The 15,188-nt window shown below is 45.7% G+C and overlaps 1 protein-coding gene across 2 annotated transcripts in view; it reads right to left on the minus strand.

Moving 5' to 3' along the window:
- SLCO5A1 (solute carrier organic anion transporter family member 5A1) overlaps positions 1–14,794 on the minus strand; it is a 144,637-nt gene extending 129,843 nt beyond the window's left edge. The window contains exons 1-2 of one of the 2 annotated variants that reach the window (XM_064384263.1): positions 14,614–14,794; positions 11,560–12,973 (exon numbers count right to left, since the gene is read on the minus strand). In XM_064384263.1, coding sequence (XP_064240333.1) covers positions 11,560–12,466 — 907 coding nt within the window. In that variant the 5' untranslated portion in view covers positions 12,467–12,973; positions 14,614–14,794. Of the gene's footprint in view, positions 1–11,559; positions 12,974–14,613 lie in introns of those variants that run through there. The other variant, XM_021675230.2, reaches the window with a different exon arrangement.
- Positions 14,795–15,188: the final 394 nt, after the last annotated feature.

Below are 15,188 nucleotides of genomic sequence, written 5' to 3' on the forward strand. Positions count from 1 at the left end.
ATGATATCAACACACACACACACACACACACACACACACACACACACACACAATATTACATCATTCTCTCTCCAAGGATTACAGTATTTCCAACTCCAATAATATGGTCCAGGAAATCCCCATGGTTAAATTTTTTTAAGCTGATGGGAACTAAAGTAACTCTAGAAACCAGGAAAGCCCTAATATTTTTGCACCCACTAAAAATAATCCACTGGAGCACACCATAGTATCTTCTCTAAACTACTAACAGCACAGTATAGTATAGATACTATAATATCTATGGTGTAGCAATGAATAACACACAGTTAATTTCTATTTCCTATCCCTTGCTTGCTAGAAGACTTTCTTACTTACAAAGAGATATTTTTCCTAAGTCTCCTCCATCCATATATTCAATACTTTTCTGATTTTATGAACTAGAGATTTTGACTGCCAGTTCCAAGATATAAGGAACTCAAGACCTTGAGTAACTTAAAAGCTTAAGAAGAAAAAAGTTTAGAGCACCCCTCCTGGCAATGCTTTACTGGATAATTAGTGGATATTGGGGGCTCTTCTGGACATCGTAGGATATTTAGTAACATCCCTGGCCTAAACACGACGAAATACCATAGACCGTCTCCAAGTTGTGACAATCAAAAATTACTCCAGACATTGCCAAATGTCTCCAGAGGGGCAAAATCATCCCTGATCGAGAACCACTATTTTAGAACAACCTGAAACTTACAAAGTTTTCCAAAGGAACTGAAGTGAAGAACCTGCAACACCCGAGTATTGTAAAATTGCAAATGGTGGTTGAGGAGGGGGACCGGGCAGCTGTGGGACCCCCATCTCTTTTTCTCCAGGAAAAGGAAACTAAAAACACAGGAAACAAGGTGCAAGCACGGGCTACTGCAGGAGCACCCACACAGCAGAACACACCGACATGAACCCACAGTCTCTGCCTCCAAGTATTCCAATCTCTTTCCCCAGAAACACACAGTGGGGCAACTCAAATCCACAGATATGTTTCTTCACCTTCATTTCTCTCCCTGAAGACTTTAATCTTAACGTGCCTATTATAAAATCCACTTTGCCTTCATTTTTCTTTTCCCAAATCCCTATTTCTTCTTTTTAAAATTATGCCCAAAAGAAATGACTTAAAATTCCCACACACTTGAGAAAACAATTCTCATAACTGAAGTACAGACTCATGTTATTTAACATGTGCTAGAATGCTGCATAGGCTGGGAGAAGTGACTTTACCCCCGAGGACTTGAACTTTTCAAAATTTCCATTTATATCATAATTAATTATTTTTAATTCAGATGGATTTATAGTCCATATATCCATTCAGACTCAAGTCAATTTGACTGTATAACCTGGACAGATTTCTTAATTTTTAAAATCACCTTAATCATGTATAAGCGTATACAGTGGTGTTAAGTATATTCACATCATCGTGCAACAGATCTCTCAGAACTTTTTCATCTGCAAAAGTGTTAATAAAGCTCTAAACCCATTAAAGAACAACTCCCTCCCAATTTGCCCCTCCCCTTGGCCCCTGGTAACAACTATTCTACTTTTTATTTCTATGAACTTGACTTTCTCATATAAGTGGAACGGTATAGTATTTGCCTTTTTGCTACTAGCTTATTTTCACTTAGCATAATATCCTCAAGCCTAATTCATGTTGTATATTAGACTTTCCTTCCTTTTTAAGGCTGACTAATATTATATAGATATCACTTCTTGATTATCTATTTTTCTGCTGATGAACCCTCAGCTTACTTCCACCTCTTGGCTATTGTGAATATGCTGCTATGAACACCAGTGCGTAAATATTTCTTCAAGACTCTGCTTTCAATTCTTTTGGATCTAAACCAAGACTAGGATTGTTGGATCATATGATAATTCCATTCTTAATTTTTTGAGGAGCCACCATTCTGTTTTCCCTTGCTCAAATCACCATTTGGAATTTGGGTTTTCTCGCCTGCCAAATTATCATTTTGACAAATGCGATCAAGTGAGATGATCTCTAGGAAACATCTTGGCTTGAATAGTACCCCTGGAGAAAACCTCAGCCAACCATGCCAGCATGCCCCTTTCTCTGTATGATCAAGTCTTTGCAATAGAAAAACTTCTGATCCTTATTCTCCAAAATCATTTCCAATATGGACCTTACATTTGTCTGTCACCGAAATCCCAATTCACTGCTAACATTGCTAGCTTGTCTTTAAAGAAAAAAAGCAGAGCCAAGTGTGTGGATTTGTTTGCTTTTCCCCCATCAAGGGTCCTTAGAAGGTGAACCCACCCTGGTTACGTGGCTTGCAGACTCATCTCTGACATCCAGAGTTTTACCAAAAGGGAGAAACCCAACTGCACAGAGCCTTCTGAGTGGGGAGTAGACAGAAAGTGGTGTTCCTTCTGGTGAATATCAAAATGGACACCATTCATCTCAGGTCATTTCTCTCACTGAACGTATCAGTGATCACATGACGCAACTGTGAAATTCTAAGAAGTAGCCACAGTTTATTAAATACCCAAAACTGACAGGTACTTTCACAAATGCAGTAAAATATTTTTCCTGATGAAGTAGAACTGCAATTAGCCCCTGATTTTACCAAAAGTGGTTCCAGCCCCAAACCCAGAGAGACAGAGACTTCTTGCCAGTGAAAAGGGCCAAATGTTTCTGGTCTTTTGGTCCTTGCTGCTCAAAATGTGGCCCTTGGATCAGCAGCAATGGACTCCCCTGGGAGCATATTAGAAGCCCAGACTTTCAGGTCCAAGCCAGATTTATAGGAACAGAATCTGCATCTTGACAAGATCCCCTGAGAATCTCACACACATTCAGGTTTCAGAAGGACTGTTTCAGACCACACAGATAACAGAATCCATAGCAATATAAGAGGAGAGATCAATAATACCCTGTTTGAAAACTGTATCATGAATGTTACCAAAAATGCTGCTCTCTGTTATTTGTGGGCTGAATGAATCAATGCGCACCCACTGTCTTTTCCACAGAAAGGCAGTAAAACCCTTTGTTTTGCAGTTAGACCCTGAAATGGGTTTGTTTCCCAGCATCACAGATGAATTTGTCGTAGAGGCCAAAAATGACCATCACACAGCTGATCAAAATTCAATCATTGCTGTTGTACAGAAGACATAGCTATGGTACAAATTAGCTGTCTGAAGCACACACACAACTCATGAGCACCCTAACAAGAAGCTGACGCTGTGTAGTCTTCCACTCATGGCACCACATCACTCCAGGTGATTCTCTCTGTGTCCTGAAATCATCCCTCCAAATCCCTCAATCATCATTCAGCCTCATATTAGTTTTCAGTGGAGATTATTTGTTATTTATTCATGATTTGCAAGGAGGCTATTTCCAAAAAGGATTTTATGTGGTTTACAAAAGTAAGCACATTGTAAACAAGACAAGCAAAATTAAAGCAGCATTTTTAAATGGGTTCCTAGTCTCAGGAGGCAATGTGTATTCCCACTCTCGATGTCTCCTTTCTCACCTTTTCTCTGCATCCGCTGCTCCTCCTTGGGAAGGGAGGAGGGGGTTAATGTGACTGATGAATTTGAAATAAACCAAGCATGCTCAGCCCAGCTCCTCTTTTTCGCCTCTTGGGAGTAGGTATGCACATGGGGAGTGAAACTGTAGTCCTGCTCATTTCTGGCATAAGTCCCACCTAGACACCACCGCCACCCCCTACTCCCCATGGGAGACCCCAGGCAACCACACTGCTTGGGTCCAGCATTGCCCATGGCTAGATAGGCAGGCCTATTTATTTCTGCTCTTACTAGAAAGTCCACTGGCACAAAGATATGAGCTACATTCTGTAACCTCACTTCTATCAGTTTTTAAAAGTGATGTTTTGGCCTCCATGTGCTGCCTTTGTCATATTTCTCAATTAACTCAGAACTCAAGGTGAAGAAAGAGGTGCTATTTACTGAGCCTCTTTAAAATCCCAACAAAAAGAATCAGAAAAACTAATACTACAGGGTGCTTAGGATAATTGCTAATACTGGTCAGAAAAAAACAGTTCTGGGCCAGGCGCAGTGGCTCATGCCTGTAATCCTAGCACTTTGGGAGGCCAAGGCAGGCGGATAACGTGAGGTCAGGAGTTCAAGACCAGCCTGGGCAACATGGCAAAACCCCATCTCTACTAAAAATACAAAAATTAGCTGGGCGTGGTGGCACGCACCTGTAGTCCCAGCTACTTGGGGAGGCTGAGGCAGGAGAATCACTTGAACCCAGGAGATGGAGGTTGCAGTGAGCCAAGATCATGCCACTGCACTCCAGCCTGGGGGACAGATTAAGACTCTGTCTCGAAAACAAAACAAACAGTCCTGAATTTTCTGGCTACTAGGGCAATCATGTGAATGTGACTGGTGTAGTCGATATGATGGAAGCCATTCGGCACTCACTCCACCCTCCTCTCACCTGTCTTCCTCTTCCATATAACCTGGAAAATCTAAAACCTGCCTTCTCAAAATCATGTTAACTGGAATAGGCCAGGGGACTCTGGCCGATAGGACATCCTCTAGAGGAAGCAGGCTCTGCCTCCTCCACTTTTCCCTTCTGTGGAAACAGCTGTGTGATACCTGAGACATGGCAGCCATCACTATGAACAGCCCAGGAGGAAGAGAAGGGGACCCGGCAGCACTCAAGGCTGTGCCAGCCCCTGACTGCCCACCTTAGCTGGCTTATATAATTCAAGACAAAGAAACTCCTAACTTGTCAAACCACTGGTACACATGGTTATACGGTTCCAGAGAACACTGCACACATATGTATCTCTCATTGTACATATCACTATAAATAAAATCATATCGATATTGATCTGTGGATTGCTCTATATAACAGTGCTGAAATACTGATCAAGATTGTTCCACAGGCTGGGCACAGTGGTTCACACTTGCAATCCCAGCACTTTGGGAGGCTCAGGCAAGATGATTACTTGTGGCCAGGAGTTCTAGACCAGCCTGGGAAACATAACGACACCCTGTGTCTACAAAAAAAAGTATTTTTAAAAAATAATAAAGTTTAAAAAAGATTTTTCCATACAATATTTCTCATATTCGGAAAAAATATCAAAAAGAGCAAATATAGCTGTACATATATTAAAATCATATGTCTATATATATGTCTATAAATATTTCTACACATAGATATTTCTATTACTATAGAATCTTGATGAAATACAATTCAACTAATTTGAAGCTCATTCTACTTTTAGAAGACTGAAGAAATGTCAAAAAAAAAAAAAAAGAAAGAAAGAAAGAAAAGAAAGAAAAAAAATTAGCCAGGCATGGTGGCACATGCCAGATACTCAGAAAGCTGAGGCAGGAAAATCGCTTGAACCCAGAAGGTGAAGGTTGCAGTGAGCTGAGATCAGCCTGGGTGACAGAGTGAGACTGTGTCTCAAAAAATTAAATTAAAGTAAATTAAATTTAAGAAATGAAGAAGAAGAAGGGGAGGAGAGAAGAAGAGAAGGAAGAGAAGAAGAGGAGGAGGAGGAAGAGGAGGAAAGGGAAGGGGAGGGGGATGAGGAAGGAGAAAGAGAAGGATAAAGGGAAGAGGAGGAAGGAGGACGGGAGGAGAGAAGAAGAAGAGGATAAAGAGGAAGAGAGGAGGAAGAGGAGGAGGAGGAAGGGGAATGGGAAAGAGGAGGAGGAGGAGGAAAAAGAATAGGAAGGGAGAGGGAGAGGGAGAAAGAGAAGAGAAGAAGGAGAAGAAGTAGGCCAGAATAGACCAGGCACAGTGGCTCACACTTGTAATCCCAGCATTTTGGGAGGCTAAGGAGGGCAGATCACTTGAGCCCAGAAGTTCAAGACCAGCCTGGGCAACATAACAAAACCCCATATTTACAAAAAATACAAAAATTAGCCATGCATGGTGGTGCACACTTGTAGTCCCACCTACTCAGGGAGACTGAGGTAGGAGGAACACTTGAGCCCAGGAAAGTTGAGGCTGCAGTGAGCCATAATTACACCACTGCACTCCAGCCTAGGCAACAGAGTGAGACCGTCTCAATAAAAAAGAAAGAAAGAAGAAAGTAAGAAAGAAAGACAAAAAGAGAAGAAAGAAAGAAAAAGAAAGAAGGAAAGAAAGAAAGAGAAAGAAAGCAAAAAACAATATGGCCAGGCACAGTGGGTCATGCCTATAATCCCAGCATTTTGGGAGGCCAAGATGGGTGGGTCACCTGTGGTCACGAGCTGGAGACCAGCCTAGGCAACATGGCGAAACCCCATCTCTACTAAAAATACAAAAATTAGCTGGTGGTGGTGGTGGGTGCCTGTAATCCCAGCTACTCGGGAGGCTGAGGCAGGAGAATCACTTGAACCAGGGAAGCAGAGGTTGCTGTGAGACAAAACATTGCCACTGCACTCCAGCCTGGGGGACAGAGCAAGACTCGGTCTCAAAATAAAATGAAATAAATGCAATAGAAAATAAAATAAAAATAAAAGCAATAATAATTACTTCCAAGCATTTCCTGGGACCTGTCCTTGTTCACCATACATCCTACCGCAGTCCACGTGGACAAACGTAGACCCACAGGGGTGAAATGGCAAACCACAAGCCCCTCAAACTTCAAAGGAGCTTTCACTATGTTATGCTAGGTGCAAATATGTATTACTTCAATACATTAAAGAAAGATGATCACCAAATGTTGGCTGCAGAAAGTTCTCATAATAAAACCTTGAGTCCTGAGAAAATTCAATTAATCAGGTTATAACATTACTAAAACACTGATCAAAATGTTTCTGTACAATGTTTCCCAGGAATGCTCTCTTACACAATGTTTTAATTTCCCACACAATGTTTCTTTTCTTTTTTTCTAACTATAAAAAAAGATATATTTAAGGGTTTTCATACTTGGAAAGAGCAAACTATCTCTCATTCCCCTCTCTGCCCACACCCTAGGATGAGTTTGAATTCTACTTGGACAGAACAGAGCCTCGTCCCTTACAGTTTGTGGCACATTTGCATACACGGAATCCCACTTGGTTTTCAAAATGTTACAGCAAGAGAAACAAATGTGCTAATCCCCACGTGGAAATAGAGGCTGGGAGAAGTCAAGGGATTTGTCTAAAGTTCCATGACCAGTTGTTGGTAGAGTGGGACTAAAATACAATCTTTCTGCCTCTTTATCTGGTGCTCTTTCTAAGGCACGGGGCCAATTCTAGCCCTTCTCTGCCATGTGAAGTCAGCGCTGACAGTTAGTGGAAGAGCCAGCACCCACCCCACTTAACTGATGACTAACCCATGCCAACCATTGACGATACTGAATTTCACCAAATCAGAGTTGAGGCTTTGTATTCTAGAAATGCATCCTTTTCTTCCTTTTCCCACCTAGTTTGCCATTCTTACTCTTTTCCCTGTTGAATCATGAATTTCTTGCCTCCAAAGGATCACCTTTTCTCTCTCTCTTTATATGTAAGATATAATTACAAATTATGGTCTAGTTGCTAATCTTCCTTCTTATTAATACCTCCAAAGCTTTCTCTATGCTCCTCATCAACCCTAAGCCTCTCTCCTTGTAGAGGTTAAGGCATTTAGTTGCTATAAATGCTTCTATATCTCATCTATGACCACAACTCTTCTACACTTAAGGCTGCCAGAATGTTAACATGGAAGTTTCAAAAGATTAAGATATATACTTACATTCCATTTCAATGGTTTTTACGTTACTACAGATATTTGTTCCTGCCCATAATTACTAACCTACTGCCTGATTTTTTTCTTTCCTCTGAGGTTATAATGAGAAGTTAGAAAGATGAACAGGAAGGTTAAGAAAGGGATGGGTGGTGAAAAAAGTAATACAGAACAGCTTTGTGAAAAATAAGAAAGGTATTTTAACCTGTTATGTATTGGGAAATGTCTCACATCATACATAATTGGTCAATACTGCTCATGTTCTAAGGGTATCATAGTCTCTGATTCTAATTTGTACAGAGGTAGGTCTATCAAACCTACTTTAAAGGGTTTAGAGAATAATCTTATTTTGATCATGTTTTGACAACTTCAAGGCAATTCTGCATTCTGCATTCTTCTGCGCTGTTGGAAAACTCTGCTGAACCTGGCACATCCTTCGGTTTCCATTGGCTCTCAGGGCTTCTTGCCAAGGAGCCATGCACTGTAGAAGGAAGCTCAAGGGCCCCGGGGTCAGAAAGGCATGGGTTTGAGGCCCTTAAGTAAGTCACTTAAACTCTCTGAGCCTGTTTCCTCATCTGTAACACGGGAAAAAATCTCCATCTCATAAGCTCATTGAGAACATTAAGTGAAATAATATACGTAAGATTTCTGATACTCAAACTACTGTAGCTATTACTGAGATCCACTTAATAGGAAGCAGAATTCTCTCGATTTCTAAAAGAATGTGTCCTAATGCACTCATCAAATTTTTTTCCAGAAAAAAGCAATTTAATCAATATCTTTAAAAAAGAAAAGAAGGAGGAAAGTGAATACCACTTCTATTCCTTTCCTTCCCTTGCACACATCATTTTACACCCCTACCTTGAATCGGCAGTATTGACCTACACTAAAAACACCTCAAACGCTGGGACGGTGTCTCATTTTTGGTCTTCCCAAAATTAGCAGAGTATCTAGCACAGAATATGCACTTCATATTCACTTGCTGTTTTTCTTCTTGGTGGGCAACCACTACCAGAAAAGTTAAATCTCAGGGCTCTTGTACGTGGATGTCCTCCCTTTCAGTAGGGTTCTGCCTGTAATTTTGACAAAGCAAGTCTGCATCGATGCTACCAAAGGTGGGATGGAAGGAAGATCCAAGTTTTCAAAGTAAATAGAAGCAAAGATCAGCAAGAAGATGAAAAACAACTGGCATATTTACACAGAGTCCAGGTGTCACTCTACAGATTAATTATTATTTCCAAAGTGAGAACTGTATTTTTACAATGGAAAGACCCACCAATCACTCACTCAGCCAAATGATTACGCTTAATACCACTAATTAACGGCAAGGTGCATGTAATATAAAACACCCAGCATCGCCTCTGACATAGTCTGACCAAAAACATTTTGTCTGAATTTAGTCAAGCCTCTAGGCTGATCTTCTAGCACAAAAGAAATCTAGGGAATGGAGGAACAAGGTAAGTCACACCATGAGGAAATGAGCAGATACACCTAAAATGTGGAACATTAGCCTTGTCCCTTCAAAAAGTCTATGCCATGGAAAGAGAAAAAAGTTGAGGCACAGTTCTGGATTATAAAAGGCTAAAATGGCTAACAGCCAAATGCATTGCATGAATGAATGTTGACTAGTTCCTCATTTAAAAAATAATTATTATTAGCCTGGGAAACATGATGAAACCCTGTCTCCACAGAAAAGTAGCTGGGCATGGTGGCACAGGTCTATAGTCCCAGCTACTTGAGAGGCTGAGGTGGAAGGATTGCTTGAGTCTGGGAGGCAGAAGTTGCAGTGAGCTGAGATTATGCCACTGCACTCCAGCCTGAGTGAAAGAAAGACCCTGTCTCAATCAATCAATCGATCAATATAAAAGACTTTCAGAGGACAATTGAGGAAATCTGAATATGGCCTGAATATTTAATATTAGGGAATGATTATGAACTTTTTTAGGATGTTGATGTTCATTCAGTTATATAAAAGAATATCCTCATTTTTAGAAGATTCTGTAGCAGTGTCTGCAATTACTTTTAGAGGGCTTAGCCTCTCATCCCCCAAAATATATTTCTATACATTCATACACTCACACATAGGTTGACAAAGCAAGCATGACAAAATAAACAATTATTGGGTCTAAGTGATGGATATACTGGTGCTTATTATACTGTTGTTTCAACTTTTCTGTGTGTTTAAAATTTTGTCTTAATAAATGTTAGAAAACATGGAGACAAGGTAATAAGCAAGCTATTCTTCTCTACCCAGTAACCACCACACCCGGTTCCCATTTCAGTGGTTGGTTTCTTTGCTTGTTTGTTTGTTTGGAGACAGAGCCTCGCTCTGTCACCCAGGCTGGAGTGCAGTGGCACCATCTCGGTTCACTGAAGCCTCCGCTTCCCAGGTTCAAGCGATTCGCCTGCCTCAACCTCCCAAGTAGCTGGGACTACAGGTGCAAACCATCACACCCAGTTAATTTTTGTATTTTTAGTAGAGATGCCCAGTTAAATTTTGTATTTTTTAAATGAGGAACTAATCAACATTATGTTGGCCATAATGGTCTTGATCTCTTAACCTCATGATCCACCCACCTTGGCCTCCCAAAGTGCTGGGATTACAGGCATGTGCTACTGCACCCAGTCTCAGGTTTTTCTTTTTTTTTTTTTTAATAAAGTAAAATCCTTTACCTTGCTTAGGGTGCACTCCAGCAGAGAAACAGAAAAACAAAAATCTCATCTGGTATGACAGTCATTGATCCTTCTTATGGATTCAAATACATTCCTTAGAAGTTCAGTTTTGTAGAGCCAGCTACTACAGGGAGGTGCTGACAACCTGGAATTTCTAGGATATAAATTTTCCTACCCTCTGCAACTGCTGCCTGGCCTCACATGAGCCCTCTGTACTTAATTCAAGCACCCCTGTCCACTGGTGCTGACTTATGCAAGTCAACACACCAAATCCCAGAGCCATAGCTTTTCAGAAAATAGGAATGGATTCTTCTCCCAAGTTCATATACTTGAGGGTCTTTGACAGCAATAAAAAATAGCCTTGGATAAACTTATGACCTGTTGCTTCTTCATAAAGATAAGCCAGTCACTTTACATCATTCAAATTTTTATTGTTGTTTTTAGATAGTGATGCAGGTGACATATAAGAAATACAGGTATGAATCCCAACACCTTGGGAGGCTGAGGAGGGTGGATCGCCTGAGGTCAAGAGTTCAAGACCAGTCTGCCGGCCAACATGGTGAAACCCCATCTCTACAAAAATTAGCCAGGCATGATGTCAGGTGCCTGTAATCCCAGCTACTCAGGAGGCTGAGGCAGGAGAATCGCTTGAACCTGGGAAGTGGAGGTTGCAGTGAGCTGAGATTGCACCATTGGGCTCCAGCCCGGGTGACAGAGTGAGACTCTGTCTAAAAAAAACTTTCAAAAAAAGAAAAAAAAACAAATACAGGTATGAAGGCAATAAAGCATGATGCATGTAGTGTGGCCACGCCACCATCTCTGCTGCTCTGGACAGAAATCAGAAGTAGCAGCAGATAGAAGCAGAAAATCATTCAAAACTTTACACACAAGGCACCTCTATTGCTTCCTGACCAAGTGTATTAGAGTATAAACTTGACAAATTGGAGCTTTTCCAAAGGTAGGTAGCAACAGAGAGAAGCATCAGCCCACAGTTTAAAGTTTATGTTACTTGGGAAGAGACAAACATGAAGTATGAGTCTGAAAATTAGTTTTGAGAACTCTCAACTAATTGTTTCTCTCCCAAACTGAAAACACACCACAGCAAGGCTAAAGCATAAAATGAACTTGAATGTTCAATATACATGAAAATGTGAAAGATAATGTTTCCTTTTCATTTTTGTAAGGAAAGTAAGTTTCAGCGTGAGTGAAATGTATCTGAGAGAACAGGAAATTCTTACCTAGGTACAAGGAGGAGTTTTCTTTCTTGACATTATCATCTAAGTAGGTTGGTCCCAGGGTATAAATGGGTGTGGAGCCCATTCCAATGAGAATCTGCGCGCAAATGAATAAAGCCACATAGACCCAGTGATTATTTCCTCCCGAGTCCTTCGGACAGGCGGGAGGCTCCAAAGTGGCGGTGGAGTTGCCACCCTGACACAGGCCGTCGTTGGGGGCTGAGGCATTCAACTCTTGGATCTGGTAGGGGGGCGAGATGAAATGAGGTAAGGCGAAGAGGGCTGCCCCGAAGGCGATGAGGAGTCCACCCACGGCCAGCCACAGGGGCCGCCGACCCCGGCCGCCAAAATAGCTGACGAACACCACCACCACCAGGTTCCCGATGTCAAAGCAGCTGACCAGCAGCCCTGACTCGGAACTCTTCAGACTGTAGCGCCTTTCAATGGTGGTAATGACGCTGCTCAGGTACCCAGAGACCATTAACGCCTGGATGAAGGTCAGAAAGCACATGCACACCAGGAAGCAACGGGAATCCGTGAGGACCACGTAGAGGCACCTTCTCTCCTGGAGCGTGGCCAGGGCAGAGGACACCGAGAAGGTTTTGCTGACGTCCACCCTGTGGTTGCAGTCCCCGAGCCCCGCCATCCCCGCCGAACTGGACGGGGCAGAGGGACTGGGGGCCAACGGGTTCGGGCTTTGTTTCAACTCCTGGTGGCCCAAAGAATCCGTACAGCCGAAGGCCGGCTTGGCGTCTACACTCGCGGGACTGAGGCTCGTCCGGCAGGAGGCGCTGCTGAGGACAGGTAAACTCTTAGACCTGAGGGTCTCCGGCTCGCACCTCTCTTGAACAGCTCCTGCGGTGGCCGGCGGCTCTCCCGCCCCGTGCTGCAGTCCAGTGCCTTCGTCCATGGCGCTTAGAATTCAGATTCGATAGCTGACGGCACCCAAGCACTCCGAAACGTTTCATCCACCGGCACGAGGGGCCGAAGACAGGCCCACTCAGTCTTGCCCACCTGGGACTGGGGCTGGGGGCGCAGGGCCGAGCACCAGGGCATCCTCACCAGCAGGGAGGTGCCCAGTGCATCCTGACCACAAAAGCGGCTCCAAGGCTCCGCAGCCGCGTGCCACCGGGGACAGGGGTCTGCGGGGTCCTGCGATGAGCCCTGCTCGGCGTCCCCCTCCGGGCAGTAGCTTGAGGCAGGCGCCTCGCGCGTCCCGGGCTCATCCCCTCCGCCGCCGCCGCCGCCGCCGCCGCCGCCGCCGCCGCTCGGCCTGAGGCCAGGAGGGAGTGCGCCTCGCACCGAGAGTGGGGAGCACTTAGCGCTGCTGTCCACACCGCATCCCACCTCCCTGAGCTAGGGGTGCCGGGTCCTCGCCGCCTGGGCTCCCGGCACCCTAGGGAGTGAAGCTGCCAACCTGCAAGGCAGAGAGAGAGAGCGGTCAGCGAAGAGCGGCCGCGCCTTGGGGCTAGCGTCCCGGTGCCCCAGGGGCCAGCGTTAGGTGACCCCGAATGGTCCCGAGAGGGACGGAGAAGCGAGCGAGGAGCTGAGCCCCGGAGGACTAGGCAGCCGCCGTCTGCAGTCTCTAGTCCCGGAACAATAAGCAGGAGGCAGTTGGCAGAGACTCTCCCTCATTGTCTGCCGAGGACCTGCCCCTGCCCCGCCCCTTTTGCCTTAAACAGTGCATTTGCTTTTATATGTTAATAATTATCAACCTGGCAGCTCTGACTCAGAGGCAATGTCTTTTATTCGAGTGAACTAATTGCAACCTTTTCGTACTCCTACTCCATTACTCAAAATAGAAAATGCCCAGAAGAACAAAGGAAACTTTTTCACAGACACACAATGTATTCCCTGTCCCAATTTTTTAAAAAAGGAAAGAAGAGGGTGGGGGTAAACTACGTGTGTAGAAATGTGTGTGCACACTGGTGTGCGCTGGCACGTGTGCGCCACTAGATTCGAATCTGTCTGCTTCACCAGAGACACGCATTCAAAGCCAAAGGCAGCCGCAAAAAAGGTCAACATGCTTGCCTCTTTATTCCAACACTAAAAATAACCCTCTGCCCGAAAGAACTCTTCAATTACAAATACCAGGGGCATTCGAGGCTGTGGCCCGCACTAAGTCCCAGGGCGCAGTATCAAGCGAAACCGAAAATCCGTCTGCTTTGCCGAGAGCCCGGGAAGCCACAACCAAACAAAGAGATGCCGGCACGCTGTCACAGCGCGAGCGAAGAGCCCACGGAGCCGGCTGGGCGCACGCGGGCCAGCGGGGAGGTGTGCTATTGACTGAGCGCACCCCGCGAGCGTGGGCCTGGGGAGCGGGCGCGCGTGCGCGGCCACAAACACATACACACACACACACTCACACACACCCCGGAGTGTAAGTGTTGGAACCGCTCTCGCGATCCCTCACCCAGCTTGAATTCAGCGAGAATCAAAAACAGGTGTGCCCCCGGAGTAAGCCCCCGCCCCTAATCTTGGAGACCCTCACTCCACTCCTCCAGCCCAGGACGGGGACAGGAGACGGAATATGCACCAGGTGGGAGAGAGCCGAGCTTCGCTGTGCTGGGTTTTGTTTTGCGGCGCGCCTTTGTGATGCTGCTGAGAAAAGAAAGGAGGAAGGGTCAGGGAGAACGGCGGAGAGGCTGGGCTGCCAAGGGTGGCCGCTCCGGCGTCTCCCTCGGCTGTGCTGGGCCAAACCCGCTCCCAGATTCCCGGCCTGCTAGCCACTCACAATCCCGGGCTTCCCCGCCGCCGCCTTGCCCAGGCGCCTTCCTGGGGAACCCCACCAGCCGCTGCGTGCGGAGCGAGGGAATCCCGGCAAACTCCCTCCGCGCTCAGGGGGCGTCCGAACCCCCTGCCTGGGCGAGCACCCTCACCGCAGCGCAGACTCGGATGGACACGCTGATCCCGGCAGGGAGCTCTTGGAGCAGGAGTGGAATCCCAGGGACACCCCCTGCGCGCCCATCACACATACACACACACGCACGCACACACACAGCCCGTGGGAGGACCAGCCCGCCGCGCTGCCCGGGCGCTCAAGCCGCCGCTACTCACTAGCGAGTCTGTCCGTCTGTCTGCCTGGCTGAGTGGAGCGGCTGGAGGGGGTACTGAGCTACGGGAGTAGTTGGAAGCCGCGTGGGGAGGCAGCCTCGGTCCAGCTGGAGAGAAATCGGTGAATGAGACTGCGACTCAGGCTGAACTCTTCCCCCAACCCCTCGCCTGTCACCCAAGCCTCTCCTCCGCTCCAAACAGACACACGCGCACAGAGACGCGCCCGGAGAGGAGCAGCCGAGGGCGCAGGCGCGAGGGCAGTCACCCAGCCCAGCCCTTCCGCAGCCAGCCACCCCGCTGCCCTTCACCTGCGCGGCCGCGAGGGCCGAGGAGCGCTGAAACCCTGAGGGAGCCAGTCTCTAGAAAAGTCAGCGGCTGAGACTGACAGCCCACTCTGAATAAAGAAATCATTTCTGATCGTTTATTCTGTGCCTTGGGCACCCACCATGTCTCACTCACCATAGTAGGTTCTGGGACCAAAGATAAACAAGACAAGATACTTGGTCGGAGGAAACCTCTAGCTTGTGGGGGAAATACTCACGTAAATGGCTTAAAACAACGTGGTACATGCCGGGCAA

Source organism: Aotus nancymaae, unplaced genomic scaffold, assembly GCF_030222135.1.
Source record: "Aotus nancymaae isolate 86718 unplaced genomic scaffold, 86718_ANA_hifiasm-v0.15.2.pri h1tg000036l, whole genome shotgun sequence".
In the NCBI taxonomy this organism is placed as follows: domain Eukaryota; kingdom Metazoa; phylum Chordata; class Mammalia; order Primates; family Aotidae; genus Aotus; species Aotus nancymaae.